We start from the raw sequence: 20,306 nt of genomic DNA on the forward strand, positions 1-20,306 counted from the left end.
CAGACTCACCAGACATCGTCTTCTGTCCCACCACAGACTCGCCAGACATTGTCTCCTGTCCCACCACAGACTCACCAGAAATCGTCTCCTGTCCCACCACAGACTCACCAGACACCGTCTCCTGTCCTACAACAGACTCACCAGACATTGTCTCCTGTCCCACCACAGACTCACCAGACATCGTCTCCTGTCCCACCACAGACTCACAAGAAATCGCCTCCTGTCCCACCACAGACTCGCCAGACATCGTCTCCTGTCCTACCACAGACTCACCAGACATCGTCTCCTGTCATACAACAGACTCACCAGACATCGTCTCCTATCCCACCACAGAATCACCAGATAACGTCTCCTGTCCCACCACAGACTCACCAGACATCGTCTCCTGTCCCACCACAGACTCACCAGACATCGTCTCCTGTCCTACAACAAACTCACCAGACATCGTCTCCTGTCCCTACCACAGACTCACCAGACATCGTCTCCTGTCCCCCCCACAGACTCACCAGACATCGTCTCCTGTCTCACCACAGACTCACCAGACATCGTCTCCTGTCCCACCACAGACTCACCAGACATCGTCTCCTTGTCCCACACAGACTCACCAGACATCGTCTCCTGTCCAACCACAGACTCACAGACACGTCTCCTGTCCACCACAGACTCAACAGGACATCGTCTCCTGTCCTCACACAGACTCACCAGACATCGTCTCCTGTCCCACCACAGACTCAACAGACATCGTCTCCTGTCCCACCACAGACTCACCAGACATCGTCTCCTGTCCCACCACAGACTCACCAGACATCGTCTCCTGTCCCACACACAGACTCACCAGACATTGTCTCCTGTCCCTCCAACAGACTCACCAGACATCGTCTCCTGTCCACCACAGACCCTCACCAACATCGTCTCCTGTCCCACCACAGACTCACCAGACATCGTCTCCTGTCCTACAACAGACTCACCAGACATCGTCTCCTGTCCCACCACAGACTCACCAGACATCGTCTCCTGTCCTCACCACAGGCTCACCAGACATCGTCTCCTGTCTCACCACAGATTTAAATCAGCTATCTACCGTCATTATTCATAACCAAGTAGAGCCAAATATTTTATCAAGCTTTTATCTGAATATAAATAGTAAAATGTTCAAGAAAAAAAACCTTTCTCCATTTTCACTCTCCTCTGGCAGTTCTCCTTCAAGTTGTTGAAGTTGGCCAGTACCATATAGACATACATGCAATTGAATATTTGTATATTATCCTACATCACCAACACAGATTATTATTAAACCATACCCGAAATAAATATCACATGTCAATTAACAAGGTACTGGCGTTTAAGTGTTGAGCTTATGGGGCATGCGCAGAATTTTAAATTTGGATTCCATGAAGTGCCGTCTGCAAAAAAAGCAGCCATTTTAAAAAGTTTTGAACTTGCCAACGTTTGAATGAGACGGCAGACTGGAATTACGTTGGGGAAAACTGAAAATAAGCAACGTTAGAACAATGAAACAAGCAATGGAACACAAAGGTATTTTAATTAAGGTAACGCTCTAACAACGAAACAAATAGTGGTACACGAAGGAATTATAATTAAGGTAACTAATGAAAGAATTCAATTATCTTATTGTGAATAAGTTGAGTTGGAATGCAGTCACATTTTTCCAATTTTTAGATACGCAGCTATTCATGAAAAGGTCTTACAAAAACACGTCAGTAATTATCATCTTTTAATTTGAATTTCATAATAGCACAATGCATGTCGAACAATGATAATGAGGCTGCCTTATGTAGCTGTTTAGTCCATCTAGGGCTCGTCAGTGATGTTTGGTACCGAAATCGATACCACACACTAGATTTACAAACGTAGGTTTCACAATACTATTTATCTGGCTGATGTTCATAATTTGAATACGAAGGGTTCGTACACAATGACGAAGTTGTTTGACAACATGGATGTGTGTCCTGTGACTCGAACTTGGTAATGTTACTTGGGCTGACTATTAACTACAATTTGTAACACTTTTCAGTTTATTTGGCAGTTAGCATAGTAAATTATTAAATCAACCCGTTCATAGTAAATTATTCATTTAACCCGTTTGTAGTAAATTATTCATTTAAACCGTTTATAGTTAATTATTATACTTTTAATCCGTTTATAGTAAATTATTCCTTTAATCCATTTATATTAAGTTAAACATTCAACCCGTTTTAAAAACGTATTTTGTAGAAATGAAGAGAAAGGAATATTTACACATGTGAGGGGATGGTAAAATAAGCCAAAATTTTATAAAAATTCAGGACTGACGAGAATTCGGCGTGAATGTTTCCACAAGACTGTTATTCCTCTATTGTCCGAAATGTCGATACAATAGGGTTCGCATCTAATGACAATGTCGTTTTACAAAAGTGATGTCTTGTGGACCAAACTTCACTCTGAGAATATCACTGACCTCAAAGGTCGTGGTCCAGCTTAACATGCAGCCCTGTCCAGTTTGTCGGGTTATTCAATAACTAGTGTCCAAATAGCACGATGGATTAACGAGAATAACTATATTGCCGTAAATGAAGCGTGTTGTTTACACGGCGTACCAAACCTTGACGTCAGAATGCTGCTCATGTCATCCGGAATCCGGCGTACAAATTATATAACTACTGGCCAATTTTCTGAAACTGCAAAACAAGCCTCGATAATCCGTTAATCCGGACACGTACAACCTGTCTATTGTAATATGTGAGTAAAACCTCATCACACTCCGGACACTTTTATCGCGGTCAGAGTGAGGGACATTGTTGAAGGGAAACAGACACGTGCCACTTTATAATACATATGTCTTTTTATTATCAACACCGTCACCACCAGCTTTATCAACTTCCCTTACTGTTTCTCAATGGATTTGACGTAGAAACCACTAAGACGGCACGAACGTGCGCGCGTGATATCTTCATTGGTATGTTTGATCGTTCAGTGAAGTACGATATATACGATTGCCAAATTCTGATAAAATGTCTCCCCTCTGACTATTCTGGCAGAAAGTGTTGGTATCACAAAGAGAGGGTGTGCCTCATGCAGTTTTGTGTATATGCTTTCAAATTTAATTCTGTCGCTTTATCTGGTAAACCCGTCTTGTGCATATTAACATGCTACGCGCGAAATTAATGTATGCTCCTTACTCTAGCGTTACCTAAAAGCTGGAGGCTTTCCTGTGATAGCCCTTAGACAACACACCAGTTGACCCTTTATGAAAATCCTAAACAACCCACCAGTTGACCTCTTTATGAAAATCCTAAACAACACACACCAGTTGACCCTTTATGAAAATCCTAAACAACACACACCAGTTGACCTCTTTATGAAAATCCTAAACAACACACACCAGTTGACCCCTTTAAAGGAAACTCAAGCAATACTCCAGTTGACCCTTTTAAGCCAATCCTCAACAATACACCAGTTGACCCCTTTAATGAAGACCATATTAGGCAACCCATTAGTTGACCCCTTTAATGAAGACTCACTAGCTCATTCCATGCATAAATGATACATCAGCAATGCGACGATTTATTGTGTATTGATTTTCGTGGTTCTGTTTTTACGCTTTGAGCAGAAAAGAATTCACGAAGTTTTGGTATTGAATAAATACGTAGGTGGAGCATCGAGGAGCACAGATAAGAATAATGGTAAAATATTCACGTGATCCGTCTTTGCATAGCTCCGGTCAAACGAGTAAAACGCAAAGAAGACTCCAACAGTAAAGACTCTTAGGAACGGACGTTACCCTGACGGAATTATTGGTACGTCCGGAAGTTCCTGACAGATTCATTGGTATGTTCGGTGGTTCCTGACGGAATTATTGATATGTCCGGCGGTTCTGATGGAATCAGCATGGTGATTCCGCTGATTCCACCTCGTTTCTCTTTTTGAGAACGTGAATTTATCTGGATTTAGCCTAAATTTACATGTCAGATGTTTTCAATGAAGCCGTTTGCCGTTCATCCGATCGCATTTGAATTCGCCTTTGTTGTTTCGCTTACATGTCGTTGATTTATCGGTATTTTTGTTAAAGGAACTCAATTTTCCTGCTCATATCCCAGTTGTTAAAGGGTGTCAATTCCATCCTATTTCATTTGTCCACGAGAAATTAAGTCTCTAAACTTATTAAAAGGTAAAAGAAAGGCCAGAACCTTATAATGTAATAACTGCCTGGTGTTTTTGTCGCTTTAAGAATGAAATATTGGTGAGACAGTAGTTCCGTCGAGGCGGTAATTTGTCTGCGCAGTATATGGCTTCCGTCAAGTCATCAGTGTCGCTGTATATGATATCGACACAGTGGTGCAATGTCAGCGGACCTGTATTACAGCGTCTTACCGGACTCGACAGAAGCACGCCTAGCCGGAGATGTAGATAGGGTTAGTTAATGCGTTTTAGCTCGGGCGGATTATAAACAGAGCTATATACAATGTCTAGATCACAAAGTCTAAATATAGATTCTCATTTTTCCGGGATCTGAAATATCTGTTGACCGACATATTTAAAACAGAGACGCCATTTAATTAGTAAGCCATCTAAACATTTCGTGCCTAATAGAAATACTTCGCGTACTTAGTTACACTATGGAATGACTTATTAACTGATAGATATATCTATATCTTAAATACATAAACTATAGGATAACTGTATCAAATTTACCTTTAAAAATGTATATAGCCGAAAACGTGCCTCAGTATTTGAATATCTAAGATTGTGTTACATACGTGTACATGTATTCATTGTGTAATATATACCTATACATGTTTGAGCTCGTATTTTAAACAATACTCTTAAGACTATAAGGTCATTTGATAGCATACAACATTATCTTGGTAGTTTTTTGGATAAAAAAGTGAACCCTGTAGTACACACCTGATCGGGCCATAGCACAGGCCCCTTGGACCTTTTTTTTTTTTTTTTTCAAGCATACCTCCTACCTCATGGGTTGTCTGCTACAAACAGCAACCAGATTGTGCCGAATTGGTTTATGGGTAAAATATTGGTTCTGTATCACGTCCTGTGATTGGTGGCACCTATCGATGATGGGGACTCGTCCGATCCCTCTGACCCTGAGATACAAGGTACTGTACAGGGGACAAAATGTAGGATGGGGGAGGGGGGCATTATTTAACACATAGCCAGGATTAGCGATGAAAACCTTTTTGGGATCTTTCGTTATAATATTGAGTCTTAATTAAGAGATTTAATAAAATGTTTAACTTCTGTGGAATGGTTACAAATAGATAGCATTTCATCCGGTTTGAAGTAGATATCTTTTAAAACATATCGCGCATGCGCTTTGTTGCAATAAGATGTCGGTTAATCAAGTTATAAGAGATCATCAGGCGGAGTCGTACTGTCGTGTTTTATAAACTAGACCGGAGTCTTTTAAATGCATTGTTTAATCTCAGTATGTATAATTTTACCATTCCTATACCAAACTCGTGTATCGACACTGACGTCTGTTCGTGACGGATGTTATAGGTGATTTGTATAAGGGAATCATCAGTTTACTAAACGATTGATTATCCTAAAATGGATTCAGATACAAGTGTGTTTTGTATGATAGATGTCTTAGTTGGTCTAACCTCTGAATTTCAGCTCGTTTTCCGCTGTGTAACCTGTAAGCAATGTACAGGTTTGCATCTAAACACGTATTGAAAAGTAATGTTTTAGCTTACCTGTACAATGGGGAGTTATTGCTATACCCCCGACGTTTGCGCTGCGTTGCGTTGACGTCGTTATCGGCGTTGTCCGTAGACGAATATATTAATATTTCAATAAAACATACTAATACGGATACAGTATCAGGTATTTGATATATGTGCTCCTTGTGACAAGCGTGTAGGGTCGGATACCGTAACACATGTACCTGTGTAAACGTGATGTATTATCTATCGGATACCGTAACACATGTACCTGTGTAAACGTAATGTATTATCTATGGGATACCGTAATACATGTACCTGTGTAAACGTAATGTATTATCTATCGGATACCGTAATACATGTACCTGTGTAAACGTAATCCGACACACTACAGGGTCAGATACCGTAACACATGTACCTGTGTAAACGTAATCTGACACATTACAGGGTCGGATACCGTAACACATGTACCTGTGTAAACGTAATGTATTATCTATCGGATACCGTAATACATGTACCTGTGTAAACGTAATCTGACACACTACAGGGTCGGCTACCGTAATACATGTACCTGTGTAAACGTAATGTATTATCTATCGGATACCGTAACACATGTACCTGTGTAAACGTGATGTTTTATCTATGGGATACCGTAATACATGTACCTGTGTAAACGTAATGTATTATCTATCGGATACCGTAATACATGTACCTGTGTAAACGTAATGTATTATCTATCGGATACCGTAAAACATGTACCTGTGTAAACGTAATGTATTATCTACCGGATACCGTAATACATGTACCTGTGTAAACGTAATGTATTATCTATCGGATACCGTAACACATGTACCTGTGTAAACGTAATGTATTATCTATCGGATACCGTAATACATGTACCTGTGTTAACGTAATGTATTATCTATCGGATACCGTAATACATGTACCTGTGTAAACGTGATGTATTATCTATCGGATACCGTAATACATGTACCTGTGTAAACGTGATGTATTATCTATCGGATACCGTAATACATGTACCTGTGTAAACGTGATGTATTATCTATGGGATACCGTAATACATGTACCTGTGTAAACGTGATGTATTATCTATGGGATACCGTAATACATGTACCTGTGTAAACGTGATGTATTATCTATCGGATACCGTAATACATGTACCTGTGTAAACGTAATGTATTATCTATCGGATACCGTAATACATGTATCTGTGTAAACGTAATGTATTATCTAGTCTCTAGGCAGACACTAAAGATTAATCTGGAGCCTAATCAGTGATTTTGTTTTGTTCTGCCACCCACTCTACTCGTGGAAGTAAATAAACTACTAAGTAACTGTCTTCACGTGATCTATATGTTGTAAGAAGGTAAACTCAGGACCGCTGAACATGACTACTGAAAATAATACAATATAGCATACACCCTTAAGTTAAACACTTTTGATGATAAACTACACAATGTAGTAATTTGTATTAACAATGCGTTCATTTATATAAATGGTAATACTGTAAGTACCTGTAAAAATTGCACTGTTTTGTTTGGAGTAGGCTCCCAAAAGGGCGAAGCTGTAAAATATAACTTTTCTGCCTTAGAGTTATGTCCCCCCTCAATGTACTTTCTTTTTTCACGCATTTTAACTGACGGTACCGATTGCGGTATTTTGACGTGTTGACATTGGTTGTTCAGCAGAGATGTAATTTATTTTCAGAACGATTAATAAATCACTCATTATTCGTGTCCTTTAACAAAAGGTCATTTTGATTTCCAACAATTGACAAATAAATTCCCTAAATGCTGACGCCGTGGATACAGTTTGTACGTGTAATGGAGTCGGAGGGAATATTTTATCAACTCCGACATGACATATTTTGGAATGATTTGCCGTCTACAGGGACAAAAGTGTAAGGCAGAGTTCGCGAGGCTCTCGTCATAGCAAAACGGTATTTCTTCCCGCCGGATCGATATCGTACTACAGAGGGACATCCACAACCGAACGTATCGGCGGTACTCCAGGCAGTCACAGCCAGCAACAGGTATTCTCAAGTTTTCTGGATACGTCTTAATCTAACGATTATTACGTCACACTTTTAAAATAGGACTGTGTTTACAATTCCATCCTGGAATGGACAAGCCATTGCTCTGCTCACATAGCCGTTGTTTGGACGATCGCTTAGTACCTTGTTGAATGTGTATCACGCATCTGATTGATTTCCCTGTGGTGGAACTAAAGTCATTTTTGGACTAGTGACAAAGGGGTCAAAGGTTACGTCGAATGAAACCCAACGTCCACTCGCTCCCGCATTGTGGGGGAATACGCCCAAGGTCAAAGTTCATAGGATGATGAATGGCGCTCCTTTTGTAACCAACATGCATTGAAAGCCCCGAAGTCACTCTCTATGTTTATTGCACGTGTTGCGAGCTGCTGTGTACATGTTACACGAGAGCACAGCTCTGTTACTTACATCCTGGATGAAGACTTACAGAACTGTTCAAAGGGGAGAAAAAAACTGGCGAGACCAAATTCCATGTGCCCGTGCATACCAAATGACGAGTTTTCAACCTCAACTGTGAAATGGAACTTAATGGGTGTTTTTATAATCGGATATATTTCAAATTATCAGTGGAATATTTGTGTTGTGTACAGTCAGTATCTGGGTGATTCACTAGCAGGGTTTATGGCATGGATTACATATCACATAAGCGGTCGTAGTACCTAAGGCGGACCGACAGGGAGGGTACACCTCTGTTTAGGTGGGGTGTACCGGCCGGACAGCCTCTATAGGGCAGACTAATTGTGTAGAGAAGATGAGAAGATTTCCTGTGTTAAAGGTGTATTGCCTTTGAGCGTAGTGACTGGTAATTTGTTACATTCTTGTCACGGCGTGACCGATACCATCAACCCCGTGGCGCTGTCATGGATGCAGCTCCATATGATAACGTGGAATTCCCGATTCGGAGGCCCCTTGGTACCCCCGCCACGTGGCCAGGCTCTGATCATGTCATCATGTCCATTAAATCTCCAAGTCCGAAGACAGTCAAACCTAAAACGGAGTCAAAACTGTCACCCGTCCTGGAGGGGGATGGGAATGAGTTCGTTGAGGAACAAGCAGAACTGCCGTCCGTACAGGATCAACGCCAGGTGGCGCAGATGACCAATTTGCGCGGCAAAAAGGTGTGTACAATTGGGGACGGTTCTGACAAGGCCGTCCTATAGGCCTTGAGGGGCAGGGATGTAGGATGACTTAGGGGGGGGGGGGGGGGGTTTATACGTGGAGGGGGGGGGGGAATAAAATTGAAATATATTACTATATGTGGGTAACGTCAAAGGAGACAATTAGTAGAAGTCAATGACTGTTTAAACGGGGCATTATAAATACTATAGGTCAACAGGGAATAGGGCCAGGAAAAGGTCACTGGTGTTCAGACCCCCAGGGAGGGATGTTTCATTGGTATGAATAATTGAAGGGGTTAGAAGTTATATTGGGCGTTAAGGTGTCAAGGTCATGGCAAAGGTTATAAATTAACGTTGCATAGGAAAATGATCGGTCCCTGGTGTGTTAGAGAGTGAAGTAATATTTATTGTCGAGTGAAAATGATAACAATATCTAATGATTGTTGTGTGAATGTAAACAAGCATTATCCTAGAGATACTGAGATCCTAATTATATAAGAAATCAATGCGTCGTTATCATACAAAACCGATATTAGCCATTAGAGGCTTAACCTCTGCATCCAATGTTTTGTCATTTTAAGAGCCTCTCAAACATGACTATTTCCTTAATAATCTGATAACATTTCAGCATGTTGAGAGGATTGGTGTTTTGTTGATCCCATCAATATATTCCATACTAATGTATATCGTCGAGACATTTCTGTTACTCTCATAAAAGTGTAGATTTGAATGAGGACAAGCTAACCATGCTTGTTCTGTAGACGCCTAATCCTATTGTAAGGCGTTCCATCCATATGCCGTTTAGATGTATCAAACGTAAACATAACACAAGCACGTACATACCGGCCTACAGGCACGGCGCTTTCTCCATCAAGTTATATGTCAATATAGAATTTTTCTATGTTAATTGCTTTTGAAAATCAATCTCTTACATAACTACATATTAGACCATACGCCTGTCGGGCGTAGACGCTCTCCGTATGATGAAATAGTGATTGGCGCTCGTCAAATTGTTCGGACTGGAAGGTTGAGCCGTATGCTGAAGGCCAATCAATGATATACTGGTGCCAGGGAACCACGGAACATATTTATCCGGAATTAGTACTGCATAATTAAAGCATAGCAACGCGAGTTACAGCTCTGGGTCATACTAAACTGGTCACTCGTTTATATACACACAGGCCGCACTTTAGAGCTTTCTCTCGGTCAGGACTCGTGTCTGATAGTATGGCATTATATCATGCTCTATGGTAAGTGCGTTGCTTTCTGAATAATAGTTTCATAATTAGACCAAATTTTCCTGGAGACAAAATTATAAGCGCAATTTTATTTATATTTAAGAGATAAGTTCATTTCTGCAGTGGTAGGCTCCATAACGTCCATTTTATTACCAAATGGATTTGTTTACACTTCTGGTTAAGGTAGACATATGTATGTGCCCCCTCATCTCGAATCAGAACAGACATTGATCTGGCTCTTGAACATTCTACTGTCTCTGTCAACAAGATGGGAATTATCTCGATCTATAGAATAGGTTGTTTCTAGACATAAAGCGGAATGACTTTCCCAAACCTTACGACAAAACAACACTTTATCGATTGTTTAGGATACCGCATTATGGACTATGCGACAGTGTTTTGTTGTTTATTTCACGAATCAATTCTAACGTTAAATGAAAAGAGGTCGCATGTGAAAAAACAATTACTGAAGATCGATTTATTCCACATTGTATTACCCACTTGTGCAAGTGGTTGTGCAATCATACAAAATCGATCAACACTTTAATATTTAACAACATGTGGGTGTTATTTTACATAACAGCGTTTGTTTACAAAAAAACAAACACAATACCGTTTTTCACAGGTCGAACACCTTACCCTTATCTACTTCACAAAATGCTGAATGTTGTGCAGCGCGCTGAATCCCGAATGAGATACTAATGAGAAAATAACTAACCAATCTTTCCCAGAGTTCTCGCACGACGAAATGAAAATTTCTAGATGTCCCCAGTGAGATATACCAGGCGCGTGAATTAATCTATAGAATGGTTGGGCCCGTTCGAGTGACACCAGGACTATAGAATGGTTGGGCTCGTTCGAGTGACACCAGGACTCCCTGTCCCTAATATAACCAGACTCTAGAATGGTTAGGCCTATTCGATTGACACCAGGACTCCCTATCCCTAATATAACCAGACTATAGAATGGTTGGGCCCATTCGATTGACACCAGGACTACCTATCCCTATTATTACCAGACTTTAGAATTGATGGGTCTAGTTCGATTGACACCCCTAATACCAGACTAAGGTGTCCATAATTGTATGATCCCACTTGATGCCAGAATTGTGGGTATATATTTGATGAATTATTGATTTATTGTGTACTCCCATTTTATATAGGGCAACCCTGAGGTATGAGACTGAAAACACCATTTGTGTGTGTGTTCTGTGTGATTGTGTGGCCTGGGTTTTTTTTTGGGGGGGGGGGGGGGGGGGGGGTTGCAAAATCCTAATTGTGGATTTCTATTAACACTCAGTAACTTTGACTGTCCGTCGTATTAACGAGTTTTTTCATATTGACGGATTGTTCAAACGAATAAGTCTATATTGGCCTCTGACCCGGACTTGGGGTTAAATGATACTCTGGTACACAGAGTGTATGTAATTGATCGATTGTCTGTGAATCACGTAGTGTTGTGTAAACAATAACATGCGTACACATCTTATGTATTGATTTAATTCATGTTTGAGAAATATCTAAATTTAACACACGCAAATGTGGTATCAGTGAACCCGTTACGTGTGCATTGTCAGATATGTGTGCACGTGCGAGGGATCCACGGCCTAGTATATATTCTGTACTCAGACTTAGGATTCATAATAACGCGGCATGCTGAAGGAAGCGATCAGCTTGATAAGTTTTTTTCATCCTTCATAGAGGGAGAGAGGGCTTATTTCTGGAAAATCGTTTTCACAAGAATGCAATGTTATATACACATTTGCCAACAGTGGGGAGTAAGGATACTGTAAGCCCGAGGATGTCCGCGGTGGAGCTACAACAGTTGTGAATTCCATTTAACCACGACATGCCGAGTTCCACGTATTATATATATAGTGGGTGTACGGTTCAGGGGATCTCGTGTGGAGGGGAAGCGGTGCAGAGATTTAGCTCAAATAATTACATAGTAATCTTCATGACAAAAATCCTGAATCAGTCGAGGAAAACGCGTTTTACTAATGTTATACATTCTTTCTGTGATCGACGTTTGAAATTCATATTTGTTTTAATATATCAAAAATAAAACACATGTCCAGGTATATAAAAACCTAAGGAATCGTGTTCAAGCACATTTGATGAATTGTACTTCAGATATGAGTTCACGTTGTATTCTAATTAGAGAACTTGGTGAATCATTGGTGAATAAAAATCGAATACATGTAAATAGAAAAGCAAATTATATAAAGATTGAACGGAATATTTTGATGCCTGCATAGTGCTGTTAAAGCAATCTTATTGAAATATTTCTGTCATCACGGACGGCATTCAACGCCATTCAATGTTTATACCTTGCGTGCGTTGTTGTCACGTGATCAATATTATAGGCCTAGTGGTATGATATTTGGTCAGTAACCTGCTGGGATAAAGGGCTACCAAGTTTGTTTAAATGAATGACCTTGACATACTTGAAATGGCACAGGGGTCAAAGTTCTTTAAATATTTAATCGGCTTCTTCTCAACAACCATGGGTTCCTGGGTCATGATATTGCGAGTAGCATACGAGGTGAAGAGCTATTGAATTTGTTCAAATGAATGACCTTGTCCTACTTTCAAGGTTACAGTGATATCTGACCTGAAAATAGATATACCGATAGTAACCCAGCTATTACAGACATGTGAAATGAGATGGGGGGTAGGCAGCTTACTCCTTTGTTATGATATTTATAGGGGAGTAATCATTGTTATGGGGGTAGACTTACTCCTTTGTTATGATATTTATAGGGGAGTAATCATTGTTATGGGGGTAGGCAGCTTACTCCTTTGTTATGATATTTATAGGGGAGTAATCATTGTTATGGGGGTAGACTTACTCCTTTGTTATGGTATTAATATAGGGGAGTAATCATTGTTATGGGGGAAGGCTTACTCCTTTGTTATGATATTTATAGGGGAGTAATCATTGTTATGGGGGTAGACTTACTCCTTTGTTATGATATTTATAGGGGAGTTATCATTGTTATGGGGATAGGCAGCTTACTCCTTAGTTATGATATTTATAGGGGAGTAATCATTGTTATGGGGGTAGACTTACTCCTTTAGTTATGATATTTATAGGGGAGTTATCATTGTTATGGGGGTAGACTTACTCCTTTGTTATGATATTAATATAGGGGAGTAATCATTGTTATGGGGGTAGACTTACTCCTTTGTTATGATATTTATAGGGGAGTAATCATTGTTATGGGGGTAGGCTTACTCCTTTGTTATGATATTTATAGGGGAGTAATCATTGTTACGGGGGTAGGCTTACTCTTTGCTATGATATTTATAGGGGAGTAATCATTGTTACGGGGGTAGGCTTACTCTTTGTTATGATATTTATAGGGGAGTAATCATTGTTACGGGGGTAGGCTTACTCTTTGTTATGATATTTATAGGGGAGTAATCATTGTTATTGGGGTAGGCTTACTCCTTAGTTATGATATTTATAGGGAGTAATCATTGTTATGGGGGAAGGCTTACTCCTTTAGTTATGATATTTATAGGGGAGTAATCATTGTTATGGGGGTAGACTTACTCCTTAGTTATGATATTTATAGGGAGTAATCATTGTTATGGGGGAAGGCTTACTCCTTTAGTTATGATATTTATATAGGGAGTAATCATTGTATTTACATCGTCACGCACATAGCCGTTCTCAACCCTCAGAACTGATTCCATTGGGATGGCATAAAAACATGAATCGGAAGGGAGAGTTTAGCTTCCCAGCTAAACAGAGAAATAGAACGATCACAGTACTGAACCAGTCAGGAATGAATTATCGCCAAGAGTCCCATGGATGCAATATTTTAGGCGAAATTAGATTTATTTCTAAACTAATTAAGTGTTGATCTCACTGTATCTACGTCCGGTCCAATCTTTTTGCTAAATGTCAAGCCACCAAACATCGATTGTTAGTTTTAGATTTTTTTTCCGAAAGCATGAAAAGGATTCTTCATTTTCGCTGTCTCTGGTCAATTTTTTAATTTGATTCTAATTCCAAAGTTATACGTGTATTAAGATACGGTGATATTGTGTTACACTGTCTTATTAGCCCGAGTTTCCTCTGGCCCTGACACCATGTCAGGTGTTTAGGCCCTACACCAGACATGGTGTCAGGGCCAGAGGAAACTCGGGCTAGTAATGTATATAACCAGTAGTCAAGCTACCTCGGTCCTCCATGTTGGTATGGCGTTGTTTGCTAGCTATTAAGAGAATGTCAGGGATCTGGGCTCGGATTTCTATCCTGGGATTAGAAATGTTATGAAGTAATTAATAATATTCACAATTTTTGCCTCATCGCATTAATTTTACATTGCATGGTTATTAATGTATTTTTTGGATGTTATTATGTTCCGGCGGGCGAAACTATTTCCTGTGTGGAAAATCGATGAATAAATAAATTGTGTTATATGTGGAAACGGACAATAGTTGACTGGGTTTTCGTATTGATATTAAACATTATTCATTAGAAGTGACGAGACTGTTTCGTCTAAGTTGTCAAATCTATGCGGTATAGGTGATGTTACGTGATTGTATGTTACAGACGTGTAACACCATCTCCCCAACTTGTACATGTGGGCCACAGGACTGTAAACTCCACGTCTTCTCTCGGTGAACATACCTTCTACAGGTGTAGAACTGGGCTCCCTGAATTTCGGAGATATTGCCTCTGCTGGAAACTACATAATAACTTTTTTTTTTTTTTTATAAATTAATGTATGCAATGTGCAATGCTTATTAGAACTATTTGATGTTTTCGTTACATAAAAATTTGATTCTTTGAAATGACTCCGAAACTTGATAAATAATCAACTTTGTACGTCCATGGACTATATATCTGGAGTCGAGATATTGTTATTCAATCACGGAAATCAGTTAATTTGGATTCCGACCGGAAATGAGGGTCGGACGGACAAACTAGAACAATTAGGGTACAGGTATATTTTGTAATATCAAACTGACTCCATAGTTGATGGATCAATGGAACAGGTTGATAGCGTTCACAACTTTAATTCATTGAAGTTCATAGGCTAATGAACGCACACACTATGAACGTAATAAGCACAATGAACGTGTTCTACTCGCGCGCACTTTACGCTGCTTTGAGGCTCTCTAGGGAGAGAGCGTTGTAGTGTTATGTCACGTGGCGGTGCACGTATAACTAACGCAGTATGCCCCCTAATTGTATCGTACGCCGTAGAGACGAGAATGTTACAAGTGTAACGATGTGTATTTGACGTGTAAATCACGTGTATTATCACATCGTTAGCGAGGTGCAGAGTGCGCTAGTGCGGTTATCTGTATTCAGCGCAGCGACGCAATCCCCTTACGTCGATATGAACTGCGCGTCACTGTTCACACAATCACCCGAGGTGTCGATTAGAAAAGGTTCTAATGAAAGACACCATTGATTCTCACTGTTTACCTAATTTACGTTTGTCGCATTTTTTTTTTATTTTGAAGAAAAACACCATAATTTAAAGCGTACTAACGAGGCCCATTTAGTGAAGGTCTTTTCTCCAATTTGAATTTATGATACTTCCAAAACTTTGGCATCTATGACATGTACTGATGAATTACTGTATATATTTGTACTGATAAACCGTAAAGTTTAAGGTAATACATTAATTGAATTGAATTTTGAAGATTTGTAAAGCTATTGAATTCAAAAATGTCAACGAAACGCGAATAAATTGAGGAAGATTCAGTCAAAGGGAGCTATTCTTCACCAAGCTGGACCACTTTCAACAACTGTAAGGATTTCAACCCGCGAGTCCTCACTATGGCAGATAACAATTGAAAGCCGCTATCTATTGTTTAATGGACGACCAAGAGTTTATTCCAATGTTAAATAGCATTACTGGCTGCTGGCGTATTCTCTACGGTAATCCTAGTAGTGGGTCGGGCCGAGTAGAGTCATGACATTGTTCACCTTCGCGCACTGTCTATATATATCTATGTGGTATACGATTAACACTCCATTGCTATACTTACTGTTTTACTGTTTCTTTACGTCCTTGCGACAGCGAATGGCGACGATATCCACGGATGTCGCGGCCACTGACGGACGTTTATATAGTGCGATCAAAATGAAACGCCTCAACTTGACACGGTAGCGCGACACCCCTCCCGGTCACATCATACTGAAAAGTGTAAATGTTTTTGTTCCCGATCAGTGTCTACCGAATTTTTTTTTAAACTTTTTTGTTGTTTCCGGTCAGTGGACAGAACCCAGTTCCTTCTTTGTTTGGGCGGGTCCTCTGCCAAGTGAAGCATTGTGCAGAGGAAATATCTAGATCTCCAACTTTGTCATTATGGTAACAGATACCTCCGGGTTTGTGAATATAATTACACAATTATAGTGATTATTAGTGACCTGTTTATATGTGACGTAATGATTAGATACCTTCAGGTTTGTGGATAGCTATATCGGTTATTATTACACAATTAGTGACCTGTTTATATGTGACGTAATGATTAGATACCTTCAGGTTTGTGGATAGCTATATCGGTTATAATTACACAATTAGTGACCTGTATACATGTGACGTTTTTTAGAATGGTAGTCGTCATATTAGCCAAGAGGACAGGTTTATTCACTTAAAAGCACATGTCCTAAAAGGTACCGAAGTGACATTCGTTATTCAGTAAAACAGTCGTTGTTCGATTCCCCTCTTGGACATGACAGTGTGTGACGTCATATGTCACACGAGTTTATCCCAAAATATCCATTTCTTCAGGCAACCATGGCGAATTCTTACTTGTTTCTACTGCGGGTCTCTTGTTTGATGAAAGTGACTGTTCATTTCGTTCAGTCACTGGTTATGTTAAAACTCCTCCCTATACCTCCCTAGATTTAAGGGAAATCGCTACATTTCAACCCGTCAAAATTTAACTTTCAGTTTTCATGACCAAATCGCCAAATTTAATGGCCGCTAAAATTTCCCGCCATTCCCTGGTATATACATGTATTGATGAAGGCGACGAGTTCGTACAGTCATTGGTCGTGTTAAAACTTCTTCCTCCAATAGATTGGTAACTTCCACGTTTGATATTTTACGTGCGGTAGGAAGTTGGTATCTTATTTCATTACAATGATAGAACAGACTAGATGTTTTGTGGTAAGGCCCCATTCGTTTGACATTGATGGCAGAATCTGGTTACAAATGGCGGGAAAGTAAAGAGGTTTCCGGTTTTTATTAGACTATTCAACATTCGTTTTGAAAAATTGAAATCATTTGAGGACACAAGATGAATATGACCTTATACTCGTGTATATCCGACCTAGCATTGGTCTAGGAATATGTCTGTAGTAGGTGATGTATTTGTTTACATATAAAGACATCACTTCCATCTGTGGAAGTTTCTACAGACTATTATTTGTAATGCCGCGGGGAATAATGGTTCCATTTCGTTTGATGAGCGGCCATGGAACCGCAGAACAAAAAGCCTATTGATAGAGAAAAAAAACTGGCATTGGCTTGTAAGCAAAAATACATTGATCGCCTTCCTGTGGATGTCTGTCCCCACTTCACCCGCAATGCCCCTTTCACATACATGCATTGCGATCAGCATCAACATTTTATGCCCGAATTTTAAGGAAGAATACCCACGGGCCACTCGCCGTCGATATTTGTGAGGAATTCCCGTACAGACGATAGACTTATATATTGGCCGGTGGAATATGACGACCAGAAACCGTGATTTACATGGAAATGTGCCAGATCTGACGACTCTTCTGCAATGAAAATCTTCCATCCCACGGTATCGATAAAAAGTGTAGTGTGATGCCGGTATGCTAGAGCAGAGATAACCTTTCGGTGTACGACTCTGCTGGCTCGGACGGCTGAATTCCTTCTCATGATGACGATAAAGGCCTGTCTCTTGTAACACGCGGATTTTTTCTCTCGTAAAGTAGAGTAGTCATAACATACTTGCCTGTATATAATAACTTAAATATGAGCCACGTCCTTGATAATGTCAGTGATATCGAAGGATGTACTGTATAGACTTTCCAAATAAATAATAGTTTTGTATTAAATAACACGTTTCTTTGACGAATGGCATTCGGAACTACTCCGGAAATAACTAATCGCCCGATGTAATCCTAATGGAACGAAATGGATCAGTACTGATACAGCGAGATAATTGTGGTAAATAAACCCGACAACGATACGGAAGGGGTGGACAGAATGGACAGGAAAATGGACAGAATGATGGACAGATGGACAGGAGGATGGACAGGGGTGAATGTTTGACACAAGCGGTGATGGACAAGAAAGCTGACACCCAAGATTCGGGGAGGAGGATCTGTCTGGTGGACTCGGGGATGTGGATCTATTAAATTGACTCTGGGATGAGTATCTATTAAATTGACTCGTGGAGGAGTATCTATTTTATTGACTCGGAGAGGAGTATCTATTTAAATGACTCGGAGAGGAGTATCTATTTAATTGACTTGGGGAGGAGTTTCTATTTAATTGACTCGGAGAGGAGTATCTATTTAATTGACTCGGGGAGGAGTATCTATTTAATTGACTCGGGGAGGAGTATCTATATAACTGACTCGGGGATGAGTATCTATTTAATTGACTTGGGGAGGAGTATCTATTTAATTGACTCGGGGAGGAGTATCTATATAACTGACTCGAGGAGGAGTATCTATTTAATTGACTCGGGGAGGAGTATCTATTGAAATAATTCGGGGAGAAGTATCTATATAACTGACTCAGGGAGGAGTATCTATTTAATTGGCTCGGGGAGGAGTATTATTTAATTGACTCGGGGAGGAGTATCTATTAAATTGACTCGGGGAGGAGTATTTATTTAATTGACTCGGGGAGGAGTATCTATTTAACTGACTCGGGGAGGAGTATCTGTTTAACTGACTCGGGGAGGAGTATCTATTTAATTGACTCGGAGAGGAGTATCTATTTAATTGACTCGGGGAGGAGTATTTATTTAATTGACTCGGGGAGGAGTATCTATTTAACTGACTCGGGGAGGAGTATCTGTTTAACTGACTCGGGGAGGAGTATCTATTTAATTGACTCGGAGAGGAGTATCTATTTAATTGACTCGGGGAGGAGTATCTATTTAACTGACTCGGGGAGGAGTATCTATTTAATTGACTCGGAGAGGAGTATCTATTTAATTGACTCGGGGAGGAGTATCTATTTAACTGACTCAGGGAGGAGTATCTATTTAACTGACTCGGGGAGGAGTATCTATTTAATTGACTCGGAGAGGAGTATCTATTTAATTGACTCGGGGAGGAGTATCTATTTAACTGACACAGGGAGGAGTATCTATTTAACTGACTCGGGGAGGAGTATCTATTTAATTGACTCGGAGAGGAGTATCTATTTAATTGACTCGGGGAGGAGTATCTATTTAACTGACTCAGGGAGGAGTATCTATTTAATTGACTCGTGGAGGAGTATCTATTTTATTGACTCGGAGAGGAGTATCTATTTAATTGACTCGGGGAGGAGTATCTATTTAACTGACTCAGGGAGGAGTATCTATTTAATTGACTCGTGGAGGAGTATCTATTTTATTGACTCGGAGAGGAGTATCTATTTAATTGACTCTGGGATGAGTATCTACTAGTATTTAATTGACTCGGAGAGGAGTATCTATTTACATTTGTAATTGACTCGGGGATGGGTATCTACTAGTATTTAATTGACTCGGGGAGGAGTATCTATTTAATTGACTCGGAGAGGATTAGATATATCATGTGGAGACATTTATAAATTAGATACAACAGACTTCTTTTGTTACCTTCCTTCTACATTTCGATTCTCAGTTTGTGATGGATGTTTTATGAAGCTTATTTCTGGTGCTGCTTGGTCTCAAATGACTTAACTCAGCAATAGGCCGCGAAACAAAAACAAAAACACGGTCGCTCTCTCTCTCTCTCCCTCTCTTAATAAATACAAAGATACCTTTCTCCACATTCCTAGCTAAAGTGTCAATCTAAACCCGACTCTGACCATTTTTAAATCGTGTTACTCGCATTCATTTGTATTATTATTGAACAATGATTCCAATATATAAAGAGTCGCTAGTTTTAAATGATAACCGCGGTAATTATTTTAGCACATTTCTATACCGTAGTAAGCGAAAGCTGACAATGATGTACGTTATGTGGGAGGGGGAGGGGGTAT

General features: G+C 39.9%; 1 protein-coding gene across 2 annotated transcripts in view; it reads left to right on the top strand.

Moving 5' to 3' along the window:
• Positions 1–7,672: 7,672 nt before the first annotated feature.
• LOC117323192 overlaps positions 7,673–20,306 on the top strand; it is a 29,646-nt gene continuing 17,012 nt past the window's right edge. The window contains exon 1 of one of the 2 annotated variants that reach the window (XM_033878247.1): positions 7,673–8,873. In XM_033878247.1, coding sequence (XP_033734138.1) covers positions 8,616–8,873 — 258 coding nt within the window. In that variant the 5' untranslated portion in view covers positions 7,673–8,615. The remainder of the gene's footprint in view (positions 8,874–20,306) is intronic. The other variant, XM_033878248.1, reaches the window with a different exon arrangement.

Source organism: Pecten maximus, chromosome 3, assembly GCF_902652985.1.
Source record: "Pecten maximus chromosome 3, xPecMax1.1, whole genome shotgun sequence".
In the NCBI taxonomy this organism is placed as follows: Eukaryota; Metazoa; Mollusca; class Bivalvia; order Pectinida; family Pectinidae; genus Pecten; species Pecten maximus.